The 27,256-nt window shown below is 40.7% G+C and overlaps 1 protein-coding gene across 19 annotated transcripts in view; it reads left to right on the top strand.

The window, feature by feature from the left end:
• LOC119863013 (katanin interacting protein) overlaps window positions 1-27,256 on the top strand; it is a 166,660-nt gene that overhangs the window by 64,001 nt on the left and 75,403 nt on the right. For 13 of the 19 annotated variants that reach the window (XR_006274744.1, XM_038420689.2, XM_043493808.1 and 10 more), the window contains 6 exons: window positions 2,376-2,525; window positions 4,503-4,714; window positions 11,080-11,192; window positions 17,006-17,108; window positions 23,461-23,673; window positions 26,471-26,611. Coding sequence is in view for 18 of the 19 variants with exons in the window: in XM_038420689.2 (XP_038276617.1) it covers window positions 2,376-2,525; window positions 4,503-4,714; window positions 11,080-11,192; window positions 17,006-17,108; window positions 23,461-23,673; window positions 26,471-26,611 (932 nt within the window). In the remaining variant the exon portion in view is untranslated. Of the gene's footprint in view, window positions 1-661; window positions 878-1,251; window positions 1,283-1,458; window positions 1,588-2,375; window positions 2,526-4,502; window positions 4,715-11,079; window positions 11,193-17,005; window positions 17,109-23,460; window positions 23,674-26,470; window positions 26,612-27,256 lie in introns of those variants that run through there. The other 6 variants (XM_038420691.2, XM_038420688.1, XM_043493814.1 and 3 more) reach the window with 5 other exon arrangements.

The raw sequence follows: 27,256 nt of genomic DNA, 5'->3' as shown, positions 1-27,256 counted from the left end.
TGTATATAGTTAGTTAAATTAGTCTTTAGTGTAGTGTAGTTTTTAGCACAGTATAAGTAGCTAACCTCTTTGGGTAATGGCAGGGGCCCTGTTGGGTCCTGAGCCATATAGGGCATTTAAGAAGTGTGGTCCTGCCCTGCAATGATTCCTAAGATGGACACTTATTTCAGATATGTCTGTAGTTCTAATTTTGATTGAATGAATGGGCTCAGAGAATCAATGGTGTTAATATGATCCTGTTGCTATTCCACAGTAAACAGTTAAACATGGGTCAGGGTTTCTAGAATAGAGACTGTAGCCTGCCTAGACCATTAAATATCTTTATAACCCTTTTTTTAAAGATACAGAAAAAAGGGGAAAAAACAGTTGAAGCATTTGAAATGTAAAGTGTTAAGTAAGGATTTCATTTTAACAATATCCCTTATTACCTTTCCCTTTAGCTGTCGAGAGTTTTTATAGGGAAAATCTCATCTGATGGTCTTTAAGGTAGTATTAAATATGGTAATTGTTCTTTCTGGGGACAAGAAAACTAGTTAGTTGGAGCTGTGGTTGTTGCTGAAGTCATATTCTGCTTTCCCTAAGGCTAAATGAAGCAAACACCCACAAAAGGGAGAGAAAAGAACAGCAAAGATAGAAAATGCAGCTTTGGTTTCTCGTGCTGACTCTCACTTGCAACCTTGCTGCTGGAGAAACACAAACACAGCATGTGATCTGATCAGCCACACTGAGACCTGGCAAACTAGCATTGGGCTTTGTGTCTCCTGTCTGCCACTCCAATGGATACAGCTTTTAAAGGGCAGTTCTTCAGCTCAATGCCAGGGTCACGATATCCCACAAGTGGAAATACATAGAGGCAACTCCTGATCAACAGCTACTAGTAAGTGACCTCTCTTTTCTGTGGGTTGGGTCTTCAGCGCTAAACCTCTGTTATCAATCATTTAAACTTTAAAAGTTTGAGGACAAAATTTATTATTTGAACCCTTTTCATTTTTCAAAAGTTCCATTTTTTTTCGAACGGTGCCCAATAAGGACATAGATTCTTGGCTGCAATTTCTCTTTCACTATTGCCCTTGCAGGCAGGGTCACATCTTTCTCTTGCCTTGTGCTTGAGGCTGAAGTGTCATTTTGACTGCCCAGCAGTCTTGTTCTTCAAAAGCAGAAAGATTGATGTTCCTGAAAGATCCAAAAAAGAAATATGGGAATATCTTTGCTGCAATGTCCTTGTGCAGCCCCCTTTTGTGGGCTCAGAAGCTGCCATGAGTAGAGATGGGGGGAGAGAAAGGTGAATGGGAGTCACTGTCTCTCATTCTTATGTTTCAGAGTAGCAGCCATGTTAGTCTGTATTCGCAAAAAAGAAAAGGAGTACTTGTGGCACCTTAGAGACTAAAAAATTTATTTGAGCATAAGCTTTCGTGAGCTACAGCTCACTTCATTCTTATAACCCTCTCCCCTCTTTAAGGATTACTCCCAGCTGGGGTACAGATGACAAGCAGTCTCTTGTGGATGTGAGGTTTGAACCATCCCTGTGATGAAATGTAAATTTCTTATTCACATCTTCCCCCTGATGGAGAATGGCCACTTAAGCAGGTGATAGTCTTTTAACATCTGGCTGGGTGTTGGCCTGTCCTTTATTCCTGAGAAACTGGTTTAGACCTGCTTTTCTTAACATTGGAGCATGTTATAACAGTGTTATACAGTAGACTCTTGTAACTTTACATACCATACTCATACACATATTATACCAGGACAATAATGTTCAGCAGATTCAGAGCTTTCAACTGATACCTCACAAGGCATACTTTGTACAAAATTTATCATAGTCTTGTAAAAGTGGTGAACATAATAGTATAGATCATCACATCTTTCCTTGTAATCCAAAATTTGTGTCTAAATCCTAATCTACATTTAACAAGTTTTATTGGCATAACTATTTTTGGCAAGGTATATATTTTATTTACAGATATATTATGCTGGTAAAAGCCTTGTATAGATACAGTTATACAGGTATAAGGCACTTCATACTGGTATAGCTTATTTAGCTTCATTGTACTGGAATAAGCTATATGTAAGCACTTCTGTAACAGTATAACTACATCTACACTAGGTGAAGGGGGTGGGGTGTACTGCTTTAACTTTGCCAGCATAGTTAAAGCAGCAAAACTCTTATTTGTAGACAAGGCCTAATAAATCTTTACTGATTTGCTGCTCCTAAATCCAGATGAACTTCACTTGACTAATGTGTTTAGTGTGTGGGAGTTGGGTGATGGTGGTGGCCTGTGATATACAGAAAGTCAGGCTGGACAATATGGTGATCCCTTCTAGCCTTAAACTCTGTGACTCTAGTTCTCTTACTCTTCTCACTTATTTTTCTGCAGATATGAAACAGGAACGAATTCTGTCTGCAAAGAGGAAAGATGCTGCTGAAACCTACATTCCAATTAGACGTATGAAGGTCAGAAGTAAAATGGCTCGTCCACTTTCTGCTGGACCCCTGCACCAGGAGGGACATGAAACAACCTGCTCCCGTAAGAGAGATGAAAATATGTAAAGTATACAATGTGAGCTTCCATTCTCCTTCCCCTGCCCTGGCTTAGATGTTGTCTCTGCTGCACACTTCTATCCTCGCTCTCCTGGGCTGTTGCCGATTTTTATGCTTCCTTTCATCTCAATATTCCATTGACTTCAGTGGGAGCAGGAGCAAGCCCATGGCTATATATGCTATCTCTCTCGCCCTCCTCATTCTTCTTTCCCTGCTCCCACAGAATGAAGACTTCTTCCCATCTTTTTCCATCCTCCCTACCACTCTATACTTGCCCCTTTTTCTTTATACAGACATATTCCCTATGGTGAAAGGGTGCTGACAGGAAGGCAACCTCTGCATGTCAACTACTGGATCTTCAGAGGAACTGTCAAAAGATGGTAGCTTTCTGTAATCCAGCCACGCCCCTTAGGCAAATTCACCATCAGTTACAAAAAGATGTTTTTTTGTGGGTGTGGCGGATATCTGACATAAACCCAGTTATTCAAATGAATGGAAGAGGGTCAGAACACCTTATTACTGTAATAAAACTTCTCAAGCTAAGCACAGCTGCTTCCAAATGAATCCTGAGAGCCAGTAAAGTTAACAGTATTGAAAAACTCAAATTGTGTCTCTTTAATTAATACAAAACCTAAACAAAACCAAGAAATTATATTCCTTCTTAAACAAAAGAGAAACTCCAAACTCCCCCGTCACCTGGATGCCAACGTCAGCTAATGTTTGACTCCTGGATCAGATCCTTGCGTTGACCAGTTTTTGAAAGATGTGTGTTGCACTTCCTTCAAACACTTTTAAAACAGTGTATTATATGCATATATCAACTCTGTGTGAGCAAGACAACCAAGGGAAGGTTTAGGAAAAAACAACAGCAGCTAAATAGTCTTGAGTTAATAGTGGTCACCTTGGGAAGACCTCTGCGGAGCCCAGCACAAAAAGAGCAACCATCCAGCATGTGTGCAGCATCTTTCACAGCACTATAGATACACAGGCCACAGGCATAGTCAGTCTTGGGGCAGTGAACCATGCCACATCTAAACTCATTAATCTGTCTCCAGAGGTTGTGTGGGAAGCCCAAATCCAGGGAGTGTCTGGTAGTGGCAGTGGGAATTCTTGGTAGTAGCAGAGGCTTTTTTCCATCCTGTCCACCATAGTAAGCTGATGATGTTATCAGCTTGATGGAAAGTATGCAGCAGTGCTATGTAATTGGTGATGCAGTGCATCCCATATATCCCTGAACAGTAGCAAGTGTGCCATTTTCTGTGGCTTCGGGGGCAGGTTATTGGTGCATTCTGACACCAGATGTTAGGCGGAGGAATATGAGCTAGGACTGGTAATCACACAAGTTTTGCTGGCTTCAATGTCCCTGTTATCATTCTTATAGTATGATTAAGCTGTGTTTTAAAAACAGTAGGCCTGAAAGCTGTCTGGCCTTTTTGAGGGCTGTGGAGGAAGGATTGTGTTTGGTTGTTTTGCCTTTGGCTATGTTTACATTATGTAGTAGGGGTGTGATTCCCCTGCTCGTGTACACATACTCACGCTAGCTCTTATTGAGCTAACACGCATATAAATAGCAGTGTAGTTGTGGTAGCATGTGTAGTGGCAGCATGAGCATGGCTGAGCTGTGCCGAGTACAAACCTGCCAGAAACCAGTGGGCATGTATTCGACACAGCTCAGCCGGGCCCATTCTGCCACTATGCATGCTACCACAACCACACCGCTATCTATATTCTTTTGTGATGTCATTTGTTCACTAGTTGTCCAGGATAGAGAAGACCTGGAACTCTAATGTTAAAACAAACATTAGCATCACCTATATGCTGTGCCTTACTTGGGCTGGGTTGCAAGCTGCCAATTCAGCCCTTTGTTAATAACTAAACCAGATATTTCATGCTTGGGCTTTTATAGTGTTTTATACGTGTATGAGATGATCAATAGACATTTCTTGCTACTTTTTGGTGTCAGGACCAGTAAGTCGACCAGAAAAGCCACTGTCAGCAACTCGAAGGAATGTGTGTGAAAAGAAGGATCCTGAGCAATCTGCCTCTGCTGTCATTAAAGCTATGCAAGTTGAAAATGAGATCTTGCAAAGAGAGATGCTTTGCAGAAGGCTGGAGACTTCTACCAGCAATCAAATGGTATGCCAAAGTACTGACCTGGGACAAGAGAGATCCAAGGTGTTCACTAGCAAAAATTATTTCCTTTCCCTAAACATGAATAGGAATCTTATATAGTTTAATGCAGTGATACTCAGACCTCAGTGGTTCAGGAGCCAAATTGGCAATCAACATTACCCAAAAGAGTATTAGTATGAATTCATTGTTTCATTTACTATAGTAGTATATATTCATATTTAAATAGAATGGCAGGGGAAATATTTAGTTAATTTTATATATATATATGGTATATAATGCTCACAGCAAAATGACTGACCAAGTATTATTATTTTATCAACTATAGTTGGTTAATAACATAGTAAAAGCATTCTGAGTGATTAATAATTAAATCGCACAGTGTTTTAATATCATATGCTGCAAAGAGCTGCATTAGATACATTAAAGAGCCGCTTGCAGCTCACATACCTCAGTCTGAGTATCACTGGTTTAAAGCCTTACAAGGGTGAGTGGTGGGGTGAATCTTAACACTACATGAAGTGGAATAGTGTGGTCATCCCATACGCACTGTCTGGGGATATTACCTTACAGCTCTTTCTTGATTTCAGAGAAGATCAGAAAAGAATGTGTTAACCATTTATGTGACTCTTCTTCCTAGAGGTAGAAAGGATCCTTCTGGTTTCTGCCGTTCTCTCCCTCAAAGTTAACACCAAACAATTTGAAAAGCAGTCACATGACTTTCATTGCACACATTCACCAAGCACTTAGGGCCTGATCCTAGTTTCATTGAAGTCAATGGGAGCTTTTCGTTGGCTTCAGAATTGGATCAGATCCTTATTGGCTGGAATTCAAGACTGGGTCTGTTGGTGTTACAGAATCTCTTTCCAGATTATGGGCTGCCAAATTCTCCAATCTCCTTTTTATTTTTTGTGATGTCTGTTGATTTGTGGTTGAGAGAGAGAGTAGTTCCCTCTGCATATTCACAAATAACATGAACTTGCTATGTTTTATGAAAGTAAGATAATACTTAAAATAGGCATTGACTTGGGACACAGAGTGGGATTTTCAAAAATCCCCAATCTCAGTGTTGGCCTAACTCTACTCTCAGGGAAGCAATTTACTTCCAGTTACTACTAAAACTAAAGGCTTTGAAAATCTCACCTTCAACATGTAAATGTGCTACAGGGCAGAATTAAGGAGCTAAAAAGAAAATAAAGAAAAGATGGCATTTAATTTCCTAGGAGTTTTAAATTCTACTGGCTTTGATTGCATTTGTAAATTCCATAGCCCAACTCCTTGCCTCAGATTCTGTGTATCTTTCAAAGCCTACAGGAGCCTCTCTCTATCTTTCTTACAAGGTCCATAGGGTCCTTTTCCCGAGCTTCATCTGTCCCTAATTATTCACCTCATATATGACCCACAGACTTTTCACCGCACAGCTAGGTTACCCATTTGTACATATATGTCACATTCTCAATGACAAGAACATGAAAAAAATCTAGTGCATTTCTGTGGTATGTCATTTAGCAGAGAAATAGTTCTCCTGGAGGAGCAGTGCATGGCCTTGTTCCAGATGAAATAGGATTTGGTTTGACCGAGTTACAAGCCTTGAAGTCCAGGAGATATAGGCTCAAGCCTTCTCCTCCTGCTATTTCGGCTCCAGCCCCAGGCCTTTCAAGACATGTAGGAAATGCCAAACAATCATTTTGATGGGCCTGTTGAGGACGCAAACAGACCCAAATTCCATCTCTCCAGACCCAAATTCCCCCACTTTTGCAAATGGTCTGTCCCACTTACTCAGTGCTCAGTACCAAGTTATTTCAGACCAGTAGGTCTCCAGTTTGTTTCTACCCCTCCCTCCCTACCACTCTCCTTCCCCATCCCTCTTCGGGGACTATTTTCATGAGACGATCCTCCTCCAGGAGGTACAATCTCTCCTTTGCTTGGGGGCCACAGAGGAGTTTCAACACTGTCTCAGATGGCAGGGGTTTTAGTCCCTCTATTTCTTAATCCCAAAAGTGAAGAGGGGTCTCAGACCAATCTTTGACTTGTGTCAACTCAACAAATTCTTAAAAAATAAAGTTTTGCATTGTCACCCTAGCTTCTGTTATCCCCTCCCTGGATCCTGGTGCTGCCCGTGTTTGACTTAACAGATGTCTACTTCCATGTGGCAATCAATCAAACTCACAGGAAGTACCTCAGATTTTTTGTAAATCAAAATCATTACCAGTTCATTGTGCTACCATCTGGCCTGTCAACAGTTCTCAGGGTCTTTACAAAAGTTATGGCAGTAGTATCTGCATTCCTCAGAATATCTGGAGTTCAACTCTATCTGGATGACTGGCTTGTCAAGGGCCGATCCGGACTGCAGGTACAGTGTAGTGTATCCCTGATACAGTTGACAGTCAATGGTTTGGGACTGCTAGTCAACACAGAGAAGTCTCTCATCTCCTTGGTCCAGAGGATAGAGTTTATAGGGACTGTAATGGACTCAACTCAAGCCAGAGCTTTTCTTCCAGACTCAAAGGTTCAAGCAATTCAATCAGTTGTTATAGATATGAAAGCTCACCTGGTCAAAACAGCACAAAAGTATTTGAGGCTTCTGGAGCACATGGATTTCTGCACTTACCTGGTTCAGTATGCCAGACTGCACCTCCGAGTTCAACAGGCTTGGCTGGCATGAGTCTACTTTCTGAGCTGTCATCATCTAGATTCGGTGGTGAAGGTGCACTCTCATGTCCTCCCTTCCCTACATTTGTGAACAAGTCTAGCCAATGTATGTGTAGATGTTCCCTTTGCCTGCCCACAGTCAACATGCACATTAGCTCTGGCTGTTAAGTTTGGTTGCTAGTTTGATTAAAGTACATCTTGTAACTATTTCACTGTGCCACCCTGAAGTGGATTTTTCTCTAATGACATGTCCATACATTTTTGAAAGGCCTAGTCAAATTGTATCTTCAGGTGCAAGACTCTGAGATCTAAACTTAGTGTTATCAAGACTTATGGGTGCCCTGTTTGACCCTTTGGCTACTTGCACTCTACTGCATCTGTCAATAAAGAGAATTTTTGGTGACCATCACCTCATCCAGAAGGGTAGGAGAGCTGCCTGCCTTAATGTCTGGGCCTCCCTATGTGATATTCTTTAGGGACAAGGTTTACCTGTATTCTCAACCAATGTTCATCCCAAAGGTGGTGTAATCTTTCCATACAAACCAGCCAATTTATTTTCCTGCATTCTACCTGAAGCTGTGTTCGAGCAGGGAAGAGGAGTCTTTCCATACCCTGCATATCAGAAGAGCTCTGGCATTCTAACTGCACAGAACCAGGCACTTCCCTAAGTCTTCCCAACTGTTAGTAGAGGTGGCAGACAGAACAAAAGGACAATTAGTCTCCATCCAAATAATTTCTTCTTGGATAGCCTCCTGTATACGCATGTGCTATGACATGGCTAATGTCACCCTTGTGAGCAGAGTCACAGTTCATTCACTGAGGTCACAATCTGCCTCAGTGGCTTTTATGGCAAATGTTCCAATTGTGGACATTTGTAGAGTGGCAACCTGGTCCTCAGTCCACATGTTTGCCTCCCATTATGCTGTGACTCAAGACTCCAGAGACAATGCTAGAGTTGGATGAGTCGTTGTCCAATCCCACCTCTTGTTTTCACAGCTTGAGAGTCACCAAGAGTGGAATGCATATGTGCAATCACTTAAAGAAGAAAAACTAACCTGTTCAGTAACTGTTATTCTTTGGGATGTGTCACATGTGTCCATTCCATGACCCACCCTCCTGCCTCTCTACATTGAAGTTCTAGCAAGAAGGAACTGAGGGGAGCTAGGGGTGGCTCTGCCCTTTATATGCCCATGCACTGGTGCATGGCAGCAGAGGGCACTGGAATGTCCCAGTGGGTACTGCTGAGAGGAAAAGTTTCTGGGCACACAGATACTGAGAATGGAATGGAGATGTGCAACATGTCTCAAAAAAGAACAGTTACTGAGCAGGTTAGTAACTGTTTTTTCAAGGACCTGATGAAACACATGGTGGAAACCTTAGTCATCCCCCTGGAAGTGGTCCAAGAGAAGCAGCACAAAGAAATTCTTCATATTTCCACAATGCAGAGATTTATCATAGCCATTAATGAAAGTTTACTAGAGTCCTCAAGAACCATCTGTGTATACCTCCATCCATCCCTTTGTGAATCTGTGACCAGTGATGAATAAGATGTGACAGCCTTCTTAAACCAGTATGTTGCTTAATATTAACAATAGGAGCAGCATTTAGAGAAAAAGAATTTTAAAACAGTCAACATGTGTGTCTTGTCTTTCTTACCTAAAGCCTTATCATTCTATGAGGGTGTCCTAAGCAGGCCTAGCTTCTTCAGATACCCCAATAGGTGTCTGTGTTAATTTGAACAGCTCTCCCAAAAATTGCCTGGAATTTCCCCCCTGGAAAAGAGAGCCTCATTTTATCCAGCTTCAGTTCCTTTGGGCTTGCCAGTCGACAGGCTTTTGGCTCTGCTTGTCCAAACCAATTCAGCAGGCTCCACAGGAGGTTGAGGCAGACTCCTCAGAGCCAATGGCTCACCCATTGTCCTACAATAACCCTCTAATGTTCACTATAGGGTAGCTTATCTTGAGCTGTTGTTTCCTTTCTGTTTATTTTCTTACAGGTTACTATTAAACTAAACCAATGTATTCACATAGTAAACATCTGAATAACCAGGTCAACATATAGTAGTTATAAATAATTACAGAGCAGCTGACCATCTGTCACACTAGTAATAGCTGTTCTCTGAAATCTGTGTGATGTGATGGATCAGAGCTCACCCTTCCTTCAGCATTTAAAGGTTATGTAATCGTTTGTAGTTTGTACAATTGTGATAAATATGGGAATCTTCTTATGAAGAACTGGGGAGATATCTGCATTTTTTAATGAATGTCCTGTGTACCTCAGTGCTTGATATTGTCCGGTAGGACTGCATTAAGTTGAATCAAAGAAAGCTGTTAAGGGAAAACAAGCAGGAAATGAATGACAGTCACAAGGTTCCTCCAAAGAGAATACCAACTCTCCTTAAGAAAATAATGTGGGAACTATTAATTGGAAAATGCCCACCTGCCTGTTTTCAGTCAGGCTAGCAGATTTATTTTTCCCCAGCCTGAGCCTAGAATCAAAGGAGCATTAAACCATTAAAGACTTCTTCCTACAGAGGAAGGAAGGGGTGTATGGGCATCAGCTGCCTGGGGGACACGCTGCAGGGAGAGAGAGTCAGAAAATGGTGCATGGCATGGCTGTCTCTTGCAACCCAGAAGCAGGGGGCCTGGACTGAGTGGAATTTATGGGAAACTTTCAAGGAAAGGGTAAGAGTTAGATAAGACCCAGGCAAATAGACCTTTTGTTGTTTTATCCCTTTCTGCTTTCTATCTACATCTGGGTGTGTAAACAATATGTTTGTTTTGAAGAAATCAGTTTTGAGTCACTTCAATTAACCATGGTTCACAAGTCCCCCAAGTTTCAGAGTGATAGCTGTGTTAGTCTGTGTCAGCAAAAAGAATGAGAAGTACTTGTGGCACCTTAGAGGCTAACAAATTTATCTGAGCATAAGCTTATGCTCAAATGGATTTGTTAGTCTCTAAGGTGCCATAAGTCTCCCAAGAGAAGTTTTCTTGCAGGTTCCAAATACAGTTGGGACTGTCACGTTATAATGGTTGGGAAATAAGGGGGACTGCAATCCACACATTCAATCCAAGAGTGGTTGAGCCTTGGAGTTCCACCTTTGACAGAGGAGAACGAAGCCAAGTCTGTCACCAGAAGGGTGCACTCAATTGGGCCTTCAAAGGGATCTAAAAAGCAGTTTGCACTGTAACCATGACAGTTTTGATCATCTATTGTGAAAGGAGGAGGTGGTTTTAGCATCAGGCCCCACCAGTGACTTTAGGCCTTTGAATTTGAGGAGTTTCTGCCCTGTTCACATGCAGGATCATGAGACAAGGGCAGTGCTCTTTCTTTCAAAGTATTATCAGCAGAGGACTCCCCCCCATTACATCCATTGCAGGGATGTAATTTCTTATTTTCATGAAAGCACATTGGAGTAGCACAAGCTGAAAGTGGGAAGGAAATTGCATTTTCATTCTTCGATGTATGCTTTAAATCTCATATTAATAAATTACTTTAAAGGGTGGTATGTAATTCTTTTACATTATTTTCACCTGCCTTTACATGTAAAGGACCAGATTCTAATCTCAGCTATAACAGTGTAAATCCACAGTAATTCCATTAAATTAAACAGAAATAGATTGGATTTACATTAGTTTAGCTAAAATCAGAATTCGGCCATACTCTCATTCATTTCAGAGACACAAACCACAGCTCATATTTGTTTTATGTGCGTAGGGAATAGTGTATATAAAATTTGTTAATCTTTTCTTACATAGCTGCCTTCTGTTTCAATTTCATCTATTTCTGCAACAATTGAGCCTTCAGAAAAACAACAGGAAACAACTGTAGTCACAGAAGCCATTGAAAGAATTGGCCATTTGGGAAGCAGGTAACCATTTATTTAAGAGTGATTTCCTTAGTGTGACTGGATTATTGATATCATACACTGTGGTTGTCTGGTTTTATCCTTTCTTGTGATTATTTCTAGAAGCATGTAATTTCTGCTCTGTGTAATGGGATAAATCTTACAAACAAAATATTTTTCTAGATGTTCCTTCCTATGTCCCATATTTTGTCTCTGCCCTGTAAAAGTCAGGATGACCTGCATCTTGGTTATGTACAGGGGAGAGGCTGAAAATATTGGTTTTTCTAAGTTCAACAGACTTTTCTGCTACAGTCCAGGTGAGAGTGGGTGTGTGATGGGGTTTATCAACCCTGCACCAACGAGGCAAGGGTTAAGGAGCCACTCTGGACATGGGAAGCCACTCCCCCTCGCCTTTGCTAGGCATGTTTCTAGTTGTGGGAGCATTCGAAGAGGAAGTAGCTCAGCAGTGGAGGAAATTCCAGAGACAGACCAGAGAGGAGCACAGGAAGGCCCGATTTTGCAAAACTGTTCATCCTCCAAATGGATTCCTCCAAGGTGGGCTCATTGGGACTCATTTAAGAACACCTTACTAGATGCCCAAACAGCCACAAAGAAGGCTGTGCTGGTTAACAAAACAACCTGGTTTAGAGGAGAAGTGATGGCAGCTATTATTATATACTTACTGAATATTTTATATTTCTATAGATGGATATAGATATCTTTATATAAATTGAAAATATAGGTATATCGTGTGGCAAGGCACTTCTTTTCTCTTGCTAGCCTTAGTGCTTCCCCCTCAGATGATGGTGGGCCTGGGGTAATCAGCCCCACTCAGGCAGGGTTTGCTTTCCCCCTTCTGTGCTCCCTTGGTTGTATTTTCAGGGTAGGCCTGAGGGTCGGCCTAAGGGTGATCCTCCACCAAAGAAACAGTCTCATGAACAAAAACCCATGGAGGTACCTTTCTCTACACCCCTCGCTGAGGCAAGGTGTCGTCCTGTTGGTTGCTCTAGAGCGTCAGTCCTTCCCCCAGCAGGCACTCAGTTTTGGCTATGGGAAGGAACACAACCTCTCACCCTGGAGCAGTTTATTTCCCTGTTGCCACTAGCCTGGCAGCAGCTTATCTTTCTCTCTCTTCCCCTTGCTATCCCAGAGGAGGGGTTTTTAAAGGCCTCGGGCAGCCCTTAATTGGATTCCAGTGTCCGTAATTGACCTGAGGTAACCACTTTTCAGCTTGTAGGGAAAAGGGCTTTTAACGTTCTAGGGATAAAATATCGGCCTTCCAGAACCCTCTTGCAGCCGTCCGGCCTGACTTTGTCACAACAGATATATATCTATCTATCTAGAACAAATTCAAGAAGGGGGAAGCTGAAAGAAAGGAATATGAATCAGAAGTTAGGAATTGTAGAAAATTGATAAGGGAAGTCAAAGAATACAAGGAGAAATCTATGGCCAGCAAAGTTAGACAATAAAAAGGAGTTTTTTCAATATATTAGGTACAAAAAGAATCCTGAAAATTGTATTAGTCCACTACTTGATGAAAATGATAGAATTATCAATAATAATGCAGAAAAGGCAGAAGTATTCAATAAATATTTCTTTTCTGTATTAGAGAAACATTAGGTGACATAGTCTCATCATATTGTGATGATAACACTCTTTCCATTCCACTAGTGTCTCTGGAGGTTGTTATACAGAAGCTACTAAAGTTAGACATTTTTAAATCAGCAGGTCCCAGTAACTTGCATTCAAGAGTTTTAAAACAGCTGCCTGAGGAGCTCGCTGAACCATTTATGTTGATTTTCCATAACTCTTGGAGCACTGGGAAGTTTCAGAAGACTAGAAGACAGCTATTGTTGTGACAATTTTTTAAAAAATTCAATGGGATGACAGGGATAATTATACCCCTGTCAATCTTACATTGATCCTGGGTAATGGAGCAGCTGATATAGGACTCCCATTAATAAACAATTAAAGGAGAGTTATGTAATTAATGCCAATCAACATGGATTTATGGAAAATAGCTCCTTTCTAACTTGATATCTTTTTTGATGAGTTTTACAAGTTTAGTTGATACAGGTAACCATGTTGATGTAGTAGACTTTTGTAAGGTGTTTGACTTGGTACTGCATAACATTTTGATTAAAAATCTAGAATGATATAAAATTAATATGGCACACATTAAATGCATGAAAAACTGGCTAATTGATAGGTCTCAAAATGTAATTGTAAATGGGGAATCATCATACAGCCGGGTCTCATAGGGATCAGTTCTTGTCTCTATGCTAGTCAACATTTGTATCAATGTTCTGGAAGGAAACATAAAATCATCACTGATAAAGTTTGTAGATGACACAAAAAATGGAAAAGAGGTAAATAATGAAGAGAACAGGTCACTGATACAGAACAATCTGGATCACTTAGTAAACTGGGCACAAACAAACAGAATGCATTTAATACAGCTAAATGTAAATGTGTACTGTGATGGGTTCAGTCACAGAGACCCCCTTGGCCTGTCATCTGATGTGCTGAAACTACCTCTGAGCCCATTTTCTTTGCCAGTTTGGGACTCCAGAACCCTGTCTTGTTGAGCCAGACTTGCTAGCCTGCTGCAACACAGACCCATGGTCTGAGCCACGCCCCCGAAGCTGCAAACATAACTGAAAACAGCTCAGCAAGTACTCTTGTCTCCAGCATCCAGACAGCCAGCTCCCAAGGGGATCCAAACCCCAAATAAATCCGTTTTACTCTGTATAAAGCTTATACAGGGTAAACTCATAAATTATCTGCTCTCTATAACACTGATAGAGAGATATGCACAGCAGTTTGCTCCCCCAGGTATTAATCACTTACTCTGGGTTAATTAATAAACAAAAGTGATTTTATTAAATATAAAAGTAGGATTTAAGTGGTTTCAAGTAATAACAGACAGAACAAAGTAAGTTACCAAGCAAAATAAAACAAAACATGCAAGTCTAAGTCTAATACATTAAAAACTGAAAAAAGATAAATCTCACCCTCAGAGATGTTCCAATAAGCTTCTTTCACAGACTAGATTCCTTTCTAGTCTGGGCCCAATCCTTTCCCCGGTGCAGTCCTTGTTAGTTCCAGCTCAGGTGGTAACTAGGGGATTTCTCATGACTGGCAGTCCTCTTTGTTCTTTTCCACCCCCCTTTTATAGCTTTGGCCCAAAGCGGGAATCTTTTTTCTCTCTGGGTCCTCACCCATCCTTCTAAATGGAAAAGCACCAGGTTTAAGATGGATTCCAGTTCAGGTGACATGATCACATGTCACTGTAAGATCTCCTTCTTTATTACCTAGTAGCTGGAAGACAGGTACACAGGAAGACTTGCAGGTAAACAAACCTATTCACAATTCATTAATTCTGAAGCACCCTTAATGGCTTCCACTTAACATGTTTACATAAGCAATACAAGTTTATATCTTCTTCTCCTAACTCCAGACATAGAAATAATACATGCAAACAAATAGGATGAACACACTCGGTAGATCATAAGCTTTGTAATGATACCTTACAAGAGACCTTTTGCATAAAGCATATTCCAGTTACATTATATTCACACTCATTAGCATATTTCCTTAAAACATATGGAGTGCAATGTCACATGTACATTTAGGAACAAAGAACATAGGACATACTTACAGGATGGGGGACTCTATCCTAGGAAGTGAGCTGTAGCTCACAAAAGCTTATGCTCTAATAAATTTGTTAGTCTCTAAGGTGCCACAAGTACTCCTTTTCTTTTTGCGAATACAGACTAACACGGCTGCTACTCTGAATCCTAGGCAGTAGTGACTCTGAAAAAAATTTGGGGATTATCATAAATATAAAGGGAAGGGTAACCACCTTTCTGTATACAGTGCTATAAAATCCCTCCTGGCCAGAGGCAAAACCCTTTCACCTGTAAAGGGTTAAGAAGCTAAGATAACCTCGCTGGCACCTGACCCAAAATGACCAATGAGGGGACAAGATACTTTCAAATCTGGAGAGGGGGAGAACAAAGAGTTTGTCTGTCTGTGTGATGCTTTTGCCGGGAACAGATCAGGAATGCAGCCTTACAACGGCTGTAAAGTTAGTAAGTAATCTAGCTAGAACATGTATTAACTTTCCTTTTGTTTAATGGCTGGTAAAATAAGCTGTGCTGGATGGAATGTATATTCCTGTTTTTGTGTCTTTTTGTAACTTAAGGTTTTTCCTAGAGGGATTCTTTATGTTTTGAATCTGATTACCCTGTAAGGTATTTACCATCCTGAGTTTACAGAGGTGATTCTTTTACTTTTTCTTTAATTAAAATTCTTCTTTTAAGATCCTGATTGCTTTTTCATTGCTCTTAAGATCCAAGAGTTTAGGTCTGTGTTCACCTGTACAAATTGGTGAGGATTTTTATCAAGTCTTCCCCAGGAAAGGGGGTGTAAGACTTGGGGGGATATTTTGGGGAAAGACGTCTCCAAGTGGGCTCTTTCCCTATTCTTTGTTTAAAACGCTTGCTGGTGGCAGCATACTGTTCAAGGACAAGGCAAAGTTTGTACCTTGGAGAAGTTTTTAACTTAAGATGGTAAAAATAATCTTAGGGGGTCTTTCATGCAGGTCCCCACATCTGTACTCTAGAGTTCAGAGTGGGGAAGGAACCTTGACAGGGATCATGATGGATAATCATTTGAACATGAGCTCCCTGTGCGATATTATGGCCAAAACAGCCAGTGCGATTCTCAGATGCATAAATAGGGGAATCTCAAGCAGGAGTAGAGAAGTTATTTTATCTCTGTATTTGGCATTGGTGCAACCACTGCTGGAATACTTTGTCCAGTTCTGGTGCTCATAATTCATGAAGTATGTTGATACATTGGAGAGGGTTCAGAGAAGAGCCATGAGAAGGATTAGAAAATATGCCTTATAGTGATAGACTCAAGGAGCTCAATCTGTTTAGCTTATCAAAGAGAAGGTTATGGGGTGACCTGATTACAGTATATAAGTATTTACATAGGGAAAAATATTTAAATAGTGGGCTCTTCAATCTAGCAGAGAAACGTATAACATGAAGTTGAAGCTAGACAAATTCAGATTGAAAATAGGGCTTGTTATACAGGAGGTCAGACTAGATGGTCACAGTGGTCCCTTTTGTCCTTCATATCTATGAATCTATGGCACAGGCCAGAGAACGTCCCTGAAATAATTCCTAGAGACTATCTTTTAGAAAGCATCCAATCTTGTTTTTAAAAATTATCAGTGATGGAGAATCCCCCACCACCCTTGTTCAGTTGTTCCAATGGTTAATTACTCTCACTGTTAAAATGTACACCTTATTTCCACTCTGAATGTGTCTAGCTTCAACTTCCAGCCATTAGATTGTGTTATACCTTTCTCTGCTAGATTGAATAGCCCACTATTAAATATTAGTTCCCCATATAGATACTTACATGTATGTTAAAGAGCCCTCTGGTATCAAATATCTTCTTCTATGTAGGTACTTATAAACTGTGATTAAACTTCACCTTCTCTGAATAAGTTCTCAAGAAAAATCCTTTATCTGAAAATAGCATATCTTACAAAGTAAGTACATGGGAAACAAAGAAAGAAAAATGCTGCTGCAGTTGATACGGGGGCAGAAATAATCAGTGTTTGCATTGCTTTTTAGGTACATCTTTGTCTGAATTTCATGGGCTTCTAATAGGGTTTTTTAAATAACTGTAATGTCCTGCATGAGTTAGGTGGGTTTTTTTTTCATTCTGAGTTTTCTTCACCTTTACTCTAACTCAGTATTTTTTTTCCAAGTAAAAGGTTTAGAAACAAAATTCCTAAGAGTTTAACTATGTTTCAGGCAACAGAAGAAACTTTTGAAACTCCTGCAGGAAATTGAGAGCTGTTCTACCTGCCACAGTCACGAAGTCCTACCTACTGAGGAACCGGAGCCAGATTCTGTGGTGAGAAATAAGGCTTGTACAGATAGGTGCAATAATCACAGCTTTGTAACTATTCTGTCATCCAGATCTTATCAAAAAACAAAATGCAAAAGTGGTACTTTGAATGACCTGTGGCCTTGTGACAGAGGGCACAGGAAACATGACTTCAACATTTCTCAGGGAGCAGGCACAGCTATGGGCATGGGCTTCCTTGGACTACTGAATTACCAGAGTCTCACTCTCTTGAGAAGGGGTCATATGGGTCCTGCTGGTCATATATGTTTGGAAAATGTAGTTGTATAGTGGCACAATGAATTAGGAACCCTAAGTAAATGTTTATATTGCACCTGTGCAAAACCTGTTTCATCTTTTCAGACCTTGTCATTTAGCATTTCTTTTTCAAAGTCACTTGCAACTCTTGCTCCATAGACAAACCCAGCAGGAAGTAAGTTCAGACTGTGCAAGTGATTGGAGTCTTGATTTAGCTCTGTGGTTTCAATATATTCCATAGGTTTGTCATGTTCACTTCACAGAGTGATTTGATCCTGATCATATGTGTTAACAAATGTAGTAATGCTTCTTTTTCAGAATCTTATTGAAGGCTAAATCCTCTCACAGCATCTCTAGGTTAGTGTTAGTCAAGAGAGAACTAGCCAGAGATTATGATTTTGTATAAAAATACTTCTTCTGCATTTACCTTCTCCCTTCACCCCACCTGATCTCAAATAACATTTGTGTCCTAGAGTGAATAACAGCTATGAAAAATAAATGGCTTTATGGATAGACTAATTATATTAAAACCAGTAGCTGAAAGCCCGTGCTGTCCCATGGGTGTGGCAGTTGGTCCAACTAATCCATCATCTGTGCAGTCTCCCCTGCACAACCAATGGAAATTATCTGTAGAATAAGGGTGGTTATTGGTTGAGTTGTCTCTGATTTCACCATGATTTAAGACTTTTGGCATGGCATAGATAAGTCTTGCTGTCACATGCGTGTAATTTCTAAAGTCAAAATGGCTGAGAACTTTGAAATTGGATGGTAACACACTGTAACTCCAAGTGATGATTGAATCTGGTGATTATTTTGAACAAAAAGAATTCTCAACCATGCTTGTAGCTGTTCCATTACTACATATTGATTCTACAGACATTCTAGGCTTCAGAGTGACATTAAAAGTGACAATCCAAAAATCTTCTTATATAGATGCTCCAGTCTCTGCTTTCAAAAGCTCTGTTGTCACCTCCAGCTTTTACTGAATATATACCTGCTGCTGCTGGGTTACTTGCATCATTCAATTAATTAAAAGTGTAGTTCTCCTTGAGCTCCCAAGGTGTGGTTTTTTGGTAAGGAACCGAAATCCAGCCCTTGGACCTTACAGAACTCATAGCCAATACATACACTAAGTTCAATATGTCTCTTTGTCTGAATGGAGATTCAGAAAGTCACTAACAGACTAATCAGGTGTTTGAGTAATTTTTTGATCTTCAAACTCAGCTTTGTCTCCATGATTGTGCAGCGAGGAGAGCACTTACTCTGCAAGTGAATCCAGTTGTCTGGATTGATTCTCTGCACACCATTCTGTTTGTCACTGCTCAGAGTTTTTTACTAGGATTTTGCAGGGAACCTAAGCTAGTTAGATGCCAAAAATCTCATTGAATTTCAAACGGGTTTGGGTGCTTAACTCCCATAGACTCCTTAAAGAACCCCACAGTTCATTAATAAGGATTCAAGGCACACTACCATTGTTACAACTGCCATAGTTGCTAATGTATATAATAAAAGGGCAGAAGGACCATACCTGAAAACCTGCTGTCTTTCAGATGATGATTGGTCAGAGAGAGGGTATGTGTGTGTATTTTAGGTAGAACTCCTACCAACAACTACAGTTAGGGTTACCTAACTATACTCTTTGTCAAATTTTAACTGTTTAGACTGAAATTTTCTTAAATTCTTTTAAGAAAGCTTAACCAAAAATAGCTCAACCATTTCTTTAGGGAAAATTAGCTAGTTTTGCCGCCGCCTCATATACCTATCTTGCGAGGCAGGCAAGTATCATTCCTCCTTTATTTTACAGATGGAGTAACTGAAAGGTTGCAATGGTCAGTTCTGACAGAACTAGGAATTGAACTCAGTCAATAGATTCTGTGATGCTTTCCGGAAGCTGAGTGGAAAAGGTGCCACCTGGAGGGAAAGGGGATAAAGGATACTGCGCGGGCTGGCCGCCACTTCCTGCAGCTCCCATTGGCCAGGAACGGTGAACCTCGGCCACTGGGAGCTGCGGGCAGCTATGCCTGCAGACGGTCAGTGTAAACAAACTGTCTTGTGGCCCGCCAGCAGATTACCCTGCAACCAGCAGGTTGCCCGTCCCTAGTATAGATAGTTAATTTAGGTGAGAGGGCTGTTTTCCCTCTCTGTTTCTCCACAAGACTTGTCTTCTCCTGATGAGGTGTGCCTAGTTTGCCAGGCTTGAAACAATGCCTCTTTTCCCAGGAGGCTATACTGATGGACATTCCAACTGTGTCAGTTGCTTGTGGGAGTCCCACATCTTCCAGAAGTGTTCTTTTTGTTTAGCTCTTAAGTTCAGGGCTAGGAAGAACAGGGAAATAAAGCTCAGACTGTTGGTGATGGAACGTTCCTTGCAACCACCCTCTGAGTCAGGTCAGGAGACACCCCGTATACATCTGTTCCTGGACAGATCCAGCACCACGTCAACCTTAGGGCACACGTCTGCTAAGAAAGGGAACCCTTTGGAGCACGCAGGGAAGACTCCCAAAAAGTTAAGCACGGACCCTGTATCTGAAGAGCCAGCTCCGAAAAAGACCAGTTCCTCATTGAGAAAGGAACAGCAGTGGGTAGGAGAATGGACATCAAGAGGAAAAACAGTGCCGATACCAATGAAGCTAGCAGTCAGGTAGGCGATACTGGCTGAAGAATGACTGTCCTCAATAAGGTGAAAAATGTAGGCAAAGCCAAGCAGAAACAACTAAGATGTTTGTACACCAATGCAAGGAGCCTGGGCAACAAAATGGAGAAACTAGAACTACTGGTGCAGGAAGTGAAATCAGATATTATAGGGATAACAGAAACATGATGGAATAGAAGTCATGATTGGAGTACAGGGATTGAAGGGTATGTGCTGTTCAGGAAAGACAGAAATAAAAGGAAAGGTGGTGGATTGTAGCATTGTATATTAATGATGAGGTAGACTGTAAAGAAATTAGAAATGGATAAAACATAGTCTGTTTTGGTCAAAATCACTTTGGGAAAGAAAGCTACTAGAGGTTCTCCTGGGATAGTGCTCGGGATATGCTACAGACAACAGGATCAGATTTGGGTCTGGCTAGGGACCTTTTTAACGTTCACACGTTCCCATTGTCTTTGTCTCTAAAAAATGATTTGTGCTTGCTTTTCTTAACCTTAGAGCAAATTATTACAATGTTATAGAATCTTGTGACTTTACATACAACACGGATACACACATTTTTACCAGGGCAATAACATTCAGCAGATTATGACATTTCAAATGATACCTAACAAGGCATACTTTGTACAAAATTTATCATAGTTTTGTAAAAGTGGTGAACACAGTAGTATAGACTATCACACCCTAAGGACCAGGGGCTTTCCTCCTCTCTTCTACTCCAACAGAAGTCCCACTCAAACTCCCCTGTTTACAGTTCTGTTTGCTGGCTCCCATGCCTCACCCTCCATAATTCCTCCCTTAGATCTCCACGACTGGTTCATGGCTCTTGACCTGCAAGAGGCCTATTTCCACTTATCTATTCATCCAGCACAGTAAATACCTCAGATTCCTTGTAGAAATATCTGATTACCAGTATAGAGTCCTGCCCTTTGGTCTTTCCACAATACTGAGGGTATTCACCAAGTACTTGCCATTCATGGCAGCTCACCTAAGGAGACAAGGAAACCAAGTCTACCTATACCTCAGAGACTAGCTGATTCGAGGAGATCATCCAACAGGTGACCAACTCAATTCAAGTAACCTTATAGCTCTTCACCTCATTGGGACTCAAAACCAAGAGATAAAACTCCACAGTGATTCCAACTCAAAGCATAGAGTTCAGAGGAGCAGTGTTAGACTCCAGGTCAGTGAGAGCTTACCTTCCATAGGAAGAGTTCCAGATAACAGTAAGTCTCATCAACCACCTTGAAGATCATTCAAAAATATCAGTAAGAGTATGCCTTAGACTGCTAGGATTCATGGACTCATGCACCTGTGTTATGCAGTTTGCAGACTTCATCTATGCTCCATAAAAGGATGGTTGAAATTAGTATCTATCCAGCAGACACCATGTGGACATGCTTTACAAGGTCCCACAAGAAGTCTTCATTAAACTGGTGGAAAAACCCTCTTCACCGGTACAGTGGAGTATCCTTCTCTACACCTCTATCTACAAAGACTTTGTTAACAGTCACCTTTCACTCAGGGACAGGGCGGCAGAAAGTCTGTTTGTGCGGGAACCTCCAGCTGTTCCATTGGCAATATGTAGATTTCTTGCTCACACCCTTCTTCCTGTCAAAGAATGGCTGTTTAACCAGGGATAGTCCATTTGATTATGTTGACACCTGGTTGAGGTGTTGGCTAGCATGTCTGGGAAACTTGTTTGAAGCTATTTTCCCAGACTTGGAACATGTCTTGTATAGTAAAATTTTATAACTTTACAAACAGTGCTATCACACATATTTTACCAGGATGATAATGTTCAGCAAATTATGAATTTTCAAATGATACCTCACAAGGCATACTTCGTAAAATAATGAATAATAATAATGAAAAATAACACCATTACATCAGCTTGAAGGTCAGGAGATATTCCAGCCCTCATGGCGGGTTTCTCTTATACAGTATTTAATAAGGACAATATCATCCTCAGGTCTCAACCCAATTCCCTACCCAAAATTGTTTCAGAGTTCCATGCACGCCAGTTTATTCATTTCCCAGTTTTCTTTCTCGAGACTTGCTCAACCTTGGGGGAAGCTAAACTTCACACACTTGATGTAGTACTGACATGACAACAATCACTCAGAAACGTATTGGGGCTCTATGTGGCCTTTGCAGAGATTATGAGTCAGGCAATATCTTCAGAGTTTATCTAAGTGGGTCTCCAACTGTATAAGGACAAGTTATGAATTAGCCAGCTTAGGTCCACCTAACCACGTTAGAGCTGCCTGTTTGAAGAATGTCCCTATTTCTGAAATCTGTAGGGCGAGGGCTAGGGCAGTAACATACAGCTTGGTCCACACATTTACAAAACACTTCTGTTTCATGGTACACACTTGCAGATTTGATCCCCATTTTGGTAGAGCTGTCCTACAACTATTTTGATTCCTACTGCCCACCTTCAATCAAAGAGATAACTGTTCGTTGGTCACCAAGAATGGAATCTATGTGATCAATCACTTGAAGGAGAAGTGGCTACTTACCCTACAGTAACTGTGGTTCATTGAGATTTGTTGTCCACATGGATTCCACAACCTGCCCTTCTACCCTGCTACTGCAAAGTTCTACTCCTCAGGGATTTTGTTTTGGTGGAGGAACTGTAGGATGGTTGGGCCTGCTCCACCCTTTATGGCTTCAGATGGTTGTGATGGAGGCATATAAGGAAGTATAGGGTGCAGGCATGGCCCCAATGGATTCTGCTGGCCAAAATAATCATATCTCATGTGCATGGGGCATATTCGCACCAAGAGTAGAATCCATTTGGATAATACATCTCAAAGAACCACAATTACTATAATTGTTTTTTATTGTTTTTAACAAATCTAAGGATTACATACCAAAAATACATTAAATGATCATTATGGTTGCAAAGCCAAAGCACCCAGAAATTAGAAGGTGCCAAAATATTGGTTGTTTATGCAATTTCAGTTTGACTCCCAGAGGCATATGCTGTCAGAGGCAGTTTTTACATAAGGCTCACATACTATTTGTTCTACAGAACACCCTTGCCTGACTCACCATACAGAATGAAGTGAATGAGGCAGAGAGTTGCAAGAAGAGAAAGGATAGTCTCTTGCGTTTAAATGCTTGGGACTGGACTGGGCCCCAGGAGTGCTGAGTTCTAGTCCTTACTCTCCAATAGGCTTCCTGTGTGATGTTGGGCAGGACCATTATAATGCACATGAGGTCAAATGAACATTATCTAGACACCCTTAATTCTGACAAGTATCGGGATAGCCGTGTTAGTCTGTATCCACAAAAACAACAAGGAGACAGGTGGCCCCTGAAAGATTAACAGAAATATCTGATTTTGACATTTCCTAACTTCTGAGTGCTTGACTTTGCAATCATACCATCCTTTTACTATATTTTTTGCATATAATCTATGTGCATAAACAATCTCTCTTTTAGGATCAGCTGCAAACAAAGGCAGAAGTACAGGATGCCATTTATGTGACTATGGAAATCCTCTCCAATTGGGGGAATGCAGTCAATGTGGGCTTGACGGAGGTGGAATTCTTTGATTTACATGCTGTCAGGATGTTTGTGTCTCCTCATGACGTGGACATCCGAAATGCTGACTCTCCAGGGGATCTCTCTTGCCTGGTCAATAGAAGCTTGAATGTAAGTTGCCCTCATCCCACCTGTACAGGCCTCCTTCATTTCAATAGTTTTCTTTATAGTTTATGATCTCTCAGTAAGTTATTTTCTTCCTAAAATATTTAAACTTGAATTTCACCATTTATTCAGTGATTTTAAATGTATGTAATATATTGTTTATGGCTATCACTGGTGGAGGTCTCTGTCCAAGATGGGTGTGACCAATATATAATTAGCAAAGAAAGACATGGATGAGTTTGTGTAACTGAATTTTGAATGTTCGGATTTTGCATTTCATGATCAAAAGTCAGGAGACCATAACTCTCTCTCCTTGTGTGTTTACACTGTAATACAGGCTTTAAATACAGGAGCACATTACATTTATAAAACAATGGATTACAATATAATACATCTATCTGCCAAGATAGAATTTTTCTGGAAAGTCTTGTGAATCTTCTGCATTTCCTTATTTTTCCTCTAGTGATTAACCTAAATAATTGTGTCTTCTGAAAATTTTTCACCTTTTACTTCTTTTTCCAGACTCCTAATATATTTTAAACACTGATCGTAGGACAGAAGTTTGGGGCACCCCACTGCTAACCTTTTGCCAAGGGAGGTCACTGGGTAGAGTAGAAAGAGAAGGTGTTCCAGGCATAGGAGTGGCATGAAGATGAGTGAAAGAATTGAAAAAAAGGGGTGTGCAGCTTGGAAACATTGGATGAAGTGTAGGCAGCGAGAGGTAGGGGAGGAGAAAGGATGATCTGTGGTAAAACCATTGAACTCAGGAGTTCTGGGATGAAATCCTAGTCCCATTGAGGTTAGTGGCAAAACTACTATTGAGTTCCACAGAGCTAGGATTTCACCTTGGCCATACACTCACTGTGTGACTTTCAGCAAGTCACTTGAGATAAAATTTTCAGAAGTGTTTAAATTCTACTGAAAGTCAATTGGACTTCAGGTTCTAAGTGACATAGGTGCTTTTTGAAAAATTTACCCTTAATGTCTCTGGGTCTCCATTCCGAGTTTGTAAAATAGGGATAATACTTCTCTCCTTCACACACTGTCTGAAGAAAAATTGATTAGCGTATGTGAGCCACTCAGATGTAACAGTGATGTGCGGCATATTATTCTGTCCTGTTCTATGCAAGTTTTTATACTGCATGTCTTCCAGTACGGTGCAATGTGACTAATATCTATCACATGTGGTTTGATCTTTCTATCATACTGTTCCCTGGGGAAAATTGTGTGTGCAGTGTAATGTTTTGTTTTGGTGGTATGTGTGTTTTTTTATAAATTACATATATTCTGTGTTATGTGTCTATATGGTCAAAGGCAAGTTTTAAGACATACATCTTCCACTGGGAACAAAGGAGCTGAGGGTTGTGGGGTTCTTGCAAACTATAAGCAGGAGCAGAGCCACCTGCAGCCTTGAAGGCAAGAATAAAAATTTTAACTTTCTAATGACATCCACATCAACTTCAATGGAAGAATTTTAAAGAGGAGAATGAGGTGGTCCAGAGAAAAAGGAGTGCTTTGGAGGAATGGAAAAGGTCAAAGTCAGTCCCCCCACACCGCTCCAGTGACTCCCATTCCCCAACTTTCTAAAACCCACTACCACTCTGAAACCCTCCTATACTGAGCTGGTCAGAAATACAGGGAAAAGGGAATATGAGACAACTGAACTCTCTTGTGGAACTACAGCAGCATTTCTAAATTGAAATATTTTGGGGTTTGTCTGAAATATTTTGGGGGTTGGTCATTCAATTTTTGACCAAAAATAAAAAATTTCCATAGAAAGCATACTTTTCACAAAAAATTCTTGTCAAAAACTCAGTTTTCTGTTGGAAAAACTGTTCAACAGAAAATTTTCTAGAAATTCTCATACTGCGCACCCTCACCTGACTTTACCTATAGCTGCCAAAGTACTATCCTTTCTGGTTACCAGAATATGTCCCACTCTTTTCCTCTTGGCTTTTTAAACCCCTTGCTTCTTACTCTTTTCTCAGCTGTTGGCAGTATAAGAGCACAGGAGGGTCTCAGTAACTGGGGTGCGGATTATGGGTTTTGCTTTCTGACCCGTGATATAAACTTAGTAGCTGCACATGCGGAGGTAGATCATTGCAGCTACAGGGGGTGCTACATTCTTGTGTTTTTTAATCCCTTTTGTCCATTCTCAGGTGTCTACTCATATCCATAATGTGGTTCTCTGTGAGGCTTCAAAAAACATCAAGCACACACCGTTGCATATCTGTAAGCTCTAGGTCTAAAATTGTCTGCAAAGGAGTCTGGTAAAGCATGAGCAGTAGAGAAAATAACATATAGAGTCCCAGATTCCCAAGGGTTAAACCAGAAATGTACCTTCAGAAATTGTATTAATCTTTTTTCTCAGTGTCCTGTGGGCACAAATCATACTCCCCTCCCCTCCTTCCCCCCCCGCCCTCCTCAACTTGCAAGCTGATTAATTTGATTAAAATAAACTGTGGACTGGTTTTGACCCTGCATGTACAAAGCATTGCAGACAGTCTTAGCACTGGTGAGCATGCAAACTTCTCACAAGCACAGCAGGTAGCAGACCTATATCTAATAGCCCGTCTGCTCTGTGCTTTTCTGCAGGCAGGAGAGTAGAATATACACTTTGGAGACTGGGGTTAAAGGTTTTTTCCTTTTGCTTTCTCTTTAGCAGCCTTGTCTGTCAATTTGTTGTTCCTGTGACTTGGGTTCTCTGCTCCCTTTTTCTGGTGAGCAGTGAGTTAATCACAACTACTTTGCTTCAGGAGAAGAAAAGCGTATTACTAACAATCTCTGCTTGTCCGTGTTTTAGAGCACCAACGAGCGCTTCCTGTGGACGTGCCCTTTCCATGCACCAGTTCAGCTTTACTTTGTTATCCGCAATCCCAGCTGGTCACGTGACTTTGGTATATCTAAAATCAAGATTTGGAATTACAACACGACAACTCTTAGTGTAAGCAGCTTCTTCTCAACTCTTTGCTGTGTACACTCACCTTAGACCTAGATAGACTCAGTTTGACCTTCCTTCCAAAAGTGTGAAATACATATAGATATTGTCTTCTCTAATAGGAAAGGGGATCTTGAGGGATGTCTTTACTGTGGGGTTTTGTTGTTGTCTTAATTCTAAGTGGTAGAAATGCAGCTCATAGTGTTTTTTCACCAACAAAGCCAGTATTCTTTTTCAGAGCCTTGCTAGTATTTCAGAAGGGGTAACAAAATCCTTGCATAGAGTATTTGTTGTGGCTTTACTGGTAATCAGAAACTGAGCCGCTGAAAGGTAAGTGCATCTCAATATGCAGGTCTCTGTTTGGATTATATTATCAGAATAGAGAAGACTAGTTGTCTGATCACATGATTATTTTGTAGATGATTTACGAGAGAGAGATCGACTGACCCTCCAACTCAGGTTCCTGTAGTTTTTGTCACTTGAAATTTGGCATGTATGATCTGTGTATACATGTTAAAACTTTAAAATATTTTAGCATTGCAAGAGACATTACACGGCAGATGATTACTGATTCTTAAGTCTGAAATTCACTGTGAAATTATTCTAGTTAGTACACTATGATGTTCAGTTCAGAAAATTCCCAGGTACTGA

The sequence above is a fragment of the Dermochelys coriacea genome, chromosome 10, assembly GCF_009764565.3.
Source record: "Dermochelys coriacea isolate rDerCor1 chromosome 10, rDerCor1.pri.v4, whole genome shotgun sequence".
NCBI classification, from domain to species: domain Eukaryota; kingdom Metazoa; phylum Chordata; order Testudines; family Dermochelyidae; genus Dermochelys; species Dermochelys coriacea.
Note: the sequence above shows the minus strand (reverse complement) of the source record. Positions and strands in the feature narration are given on the sequence as shown.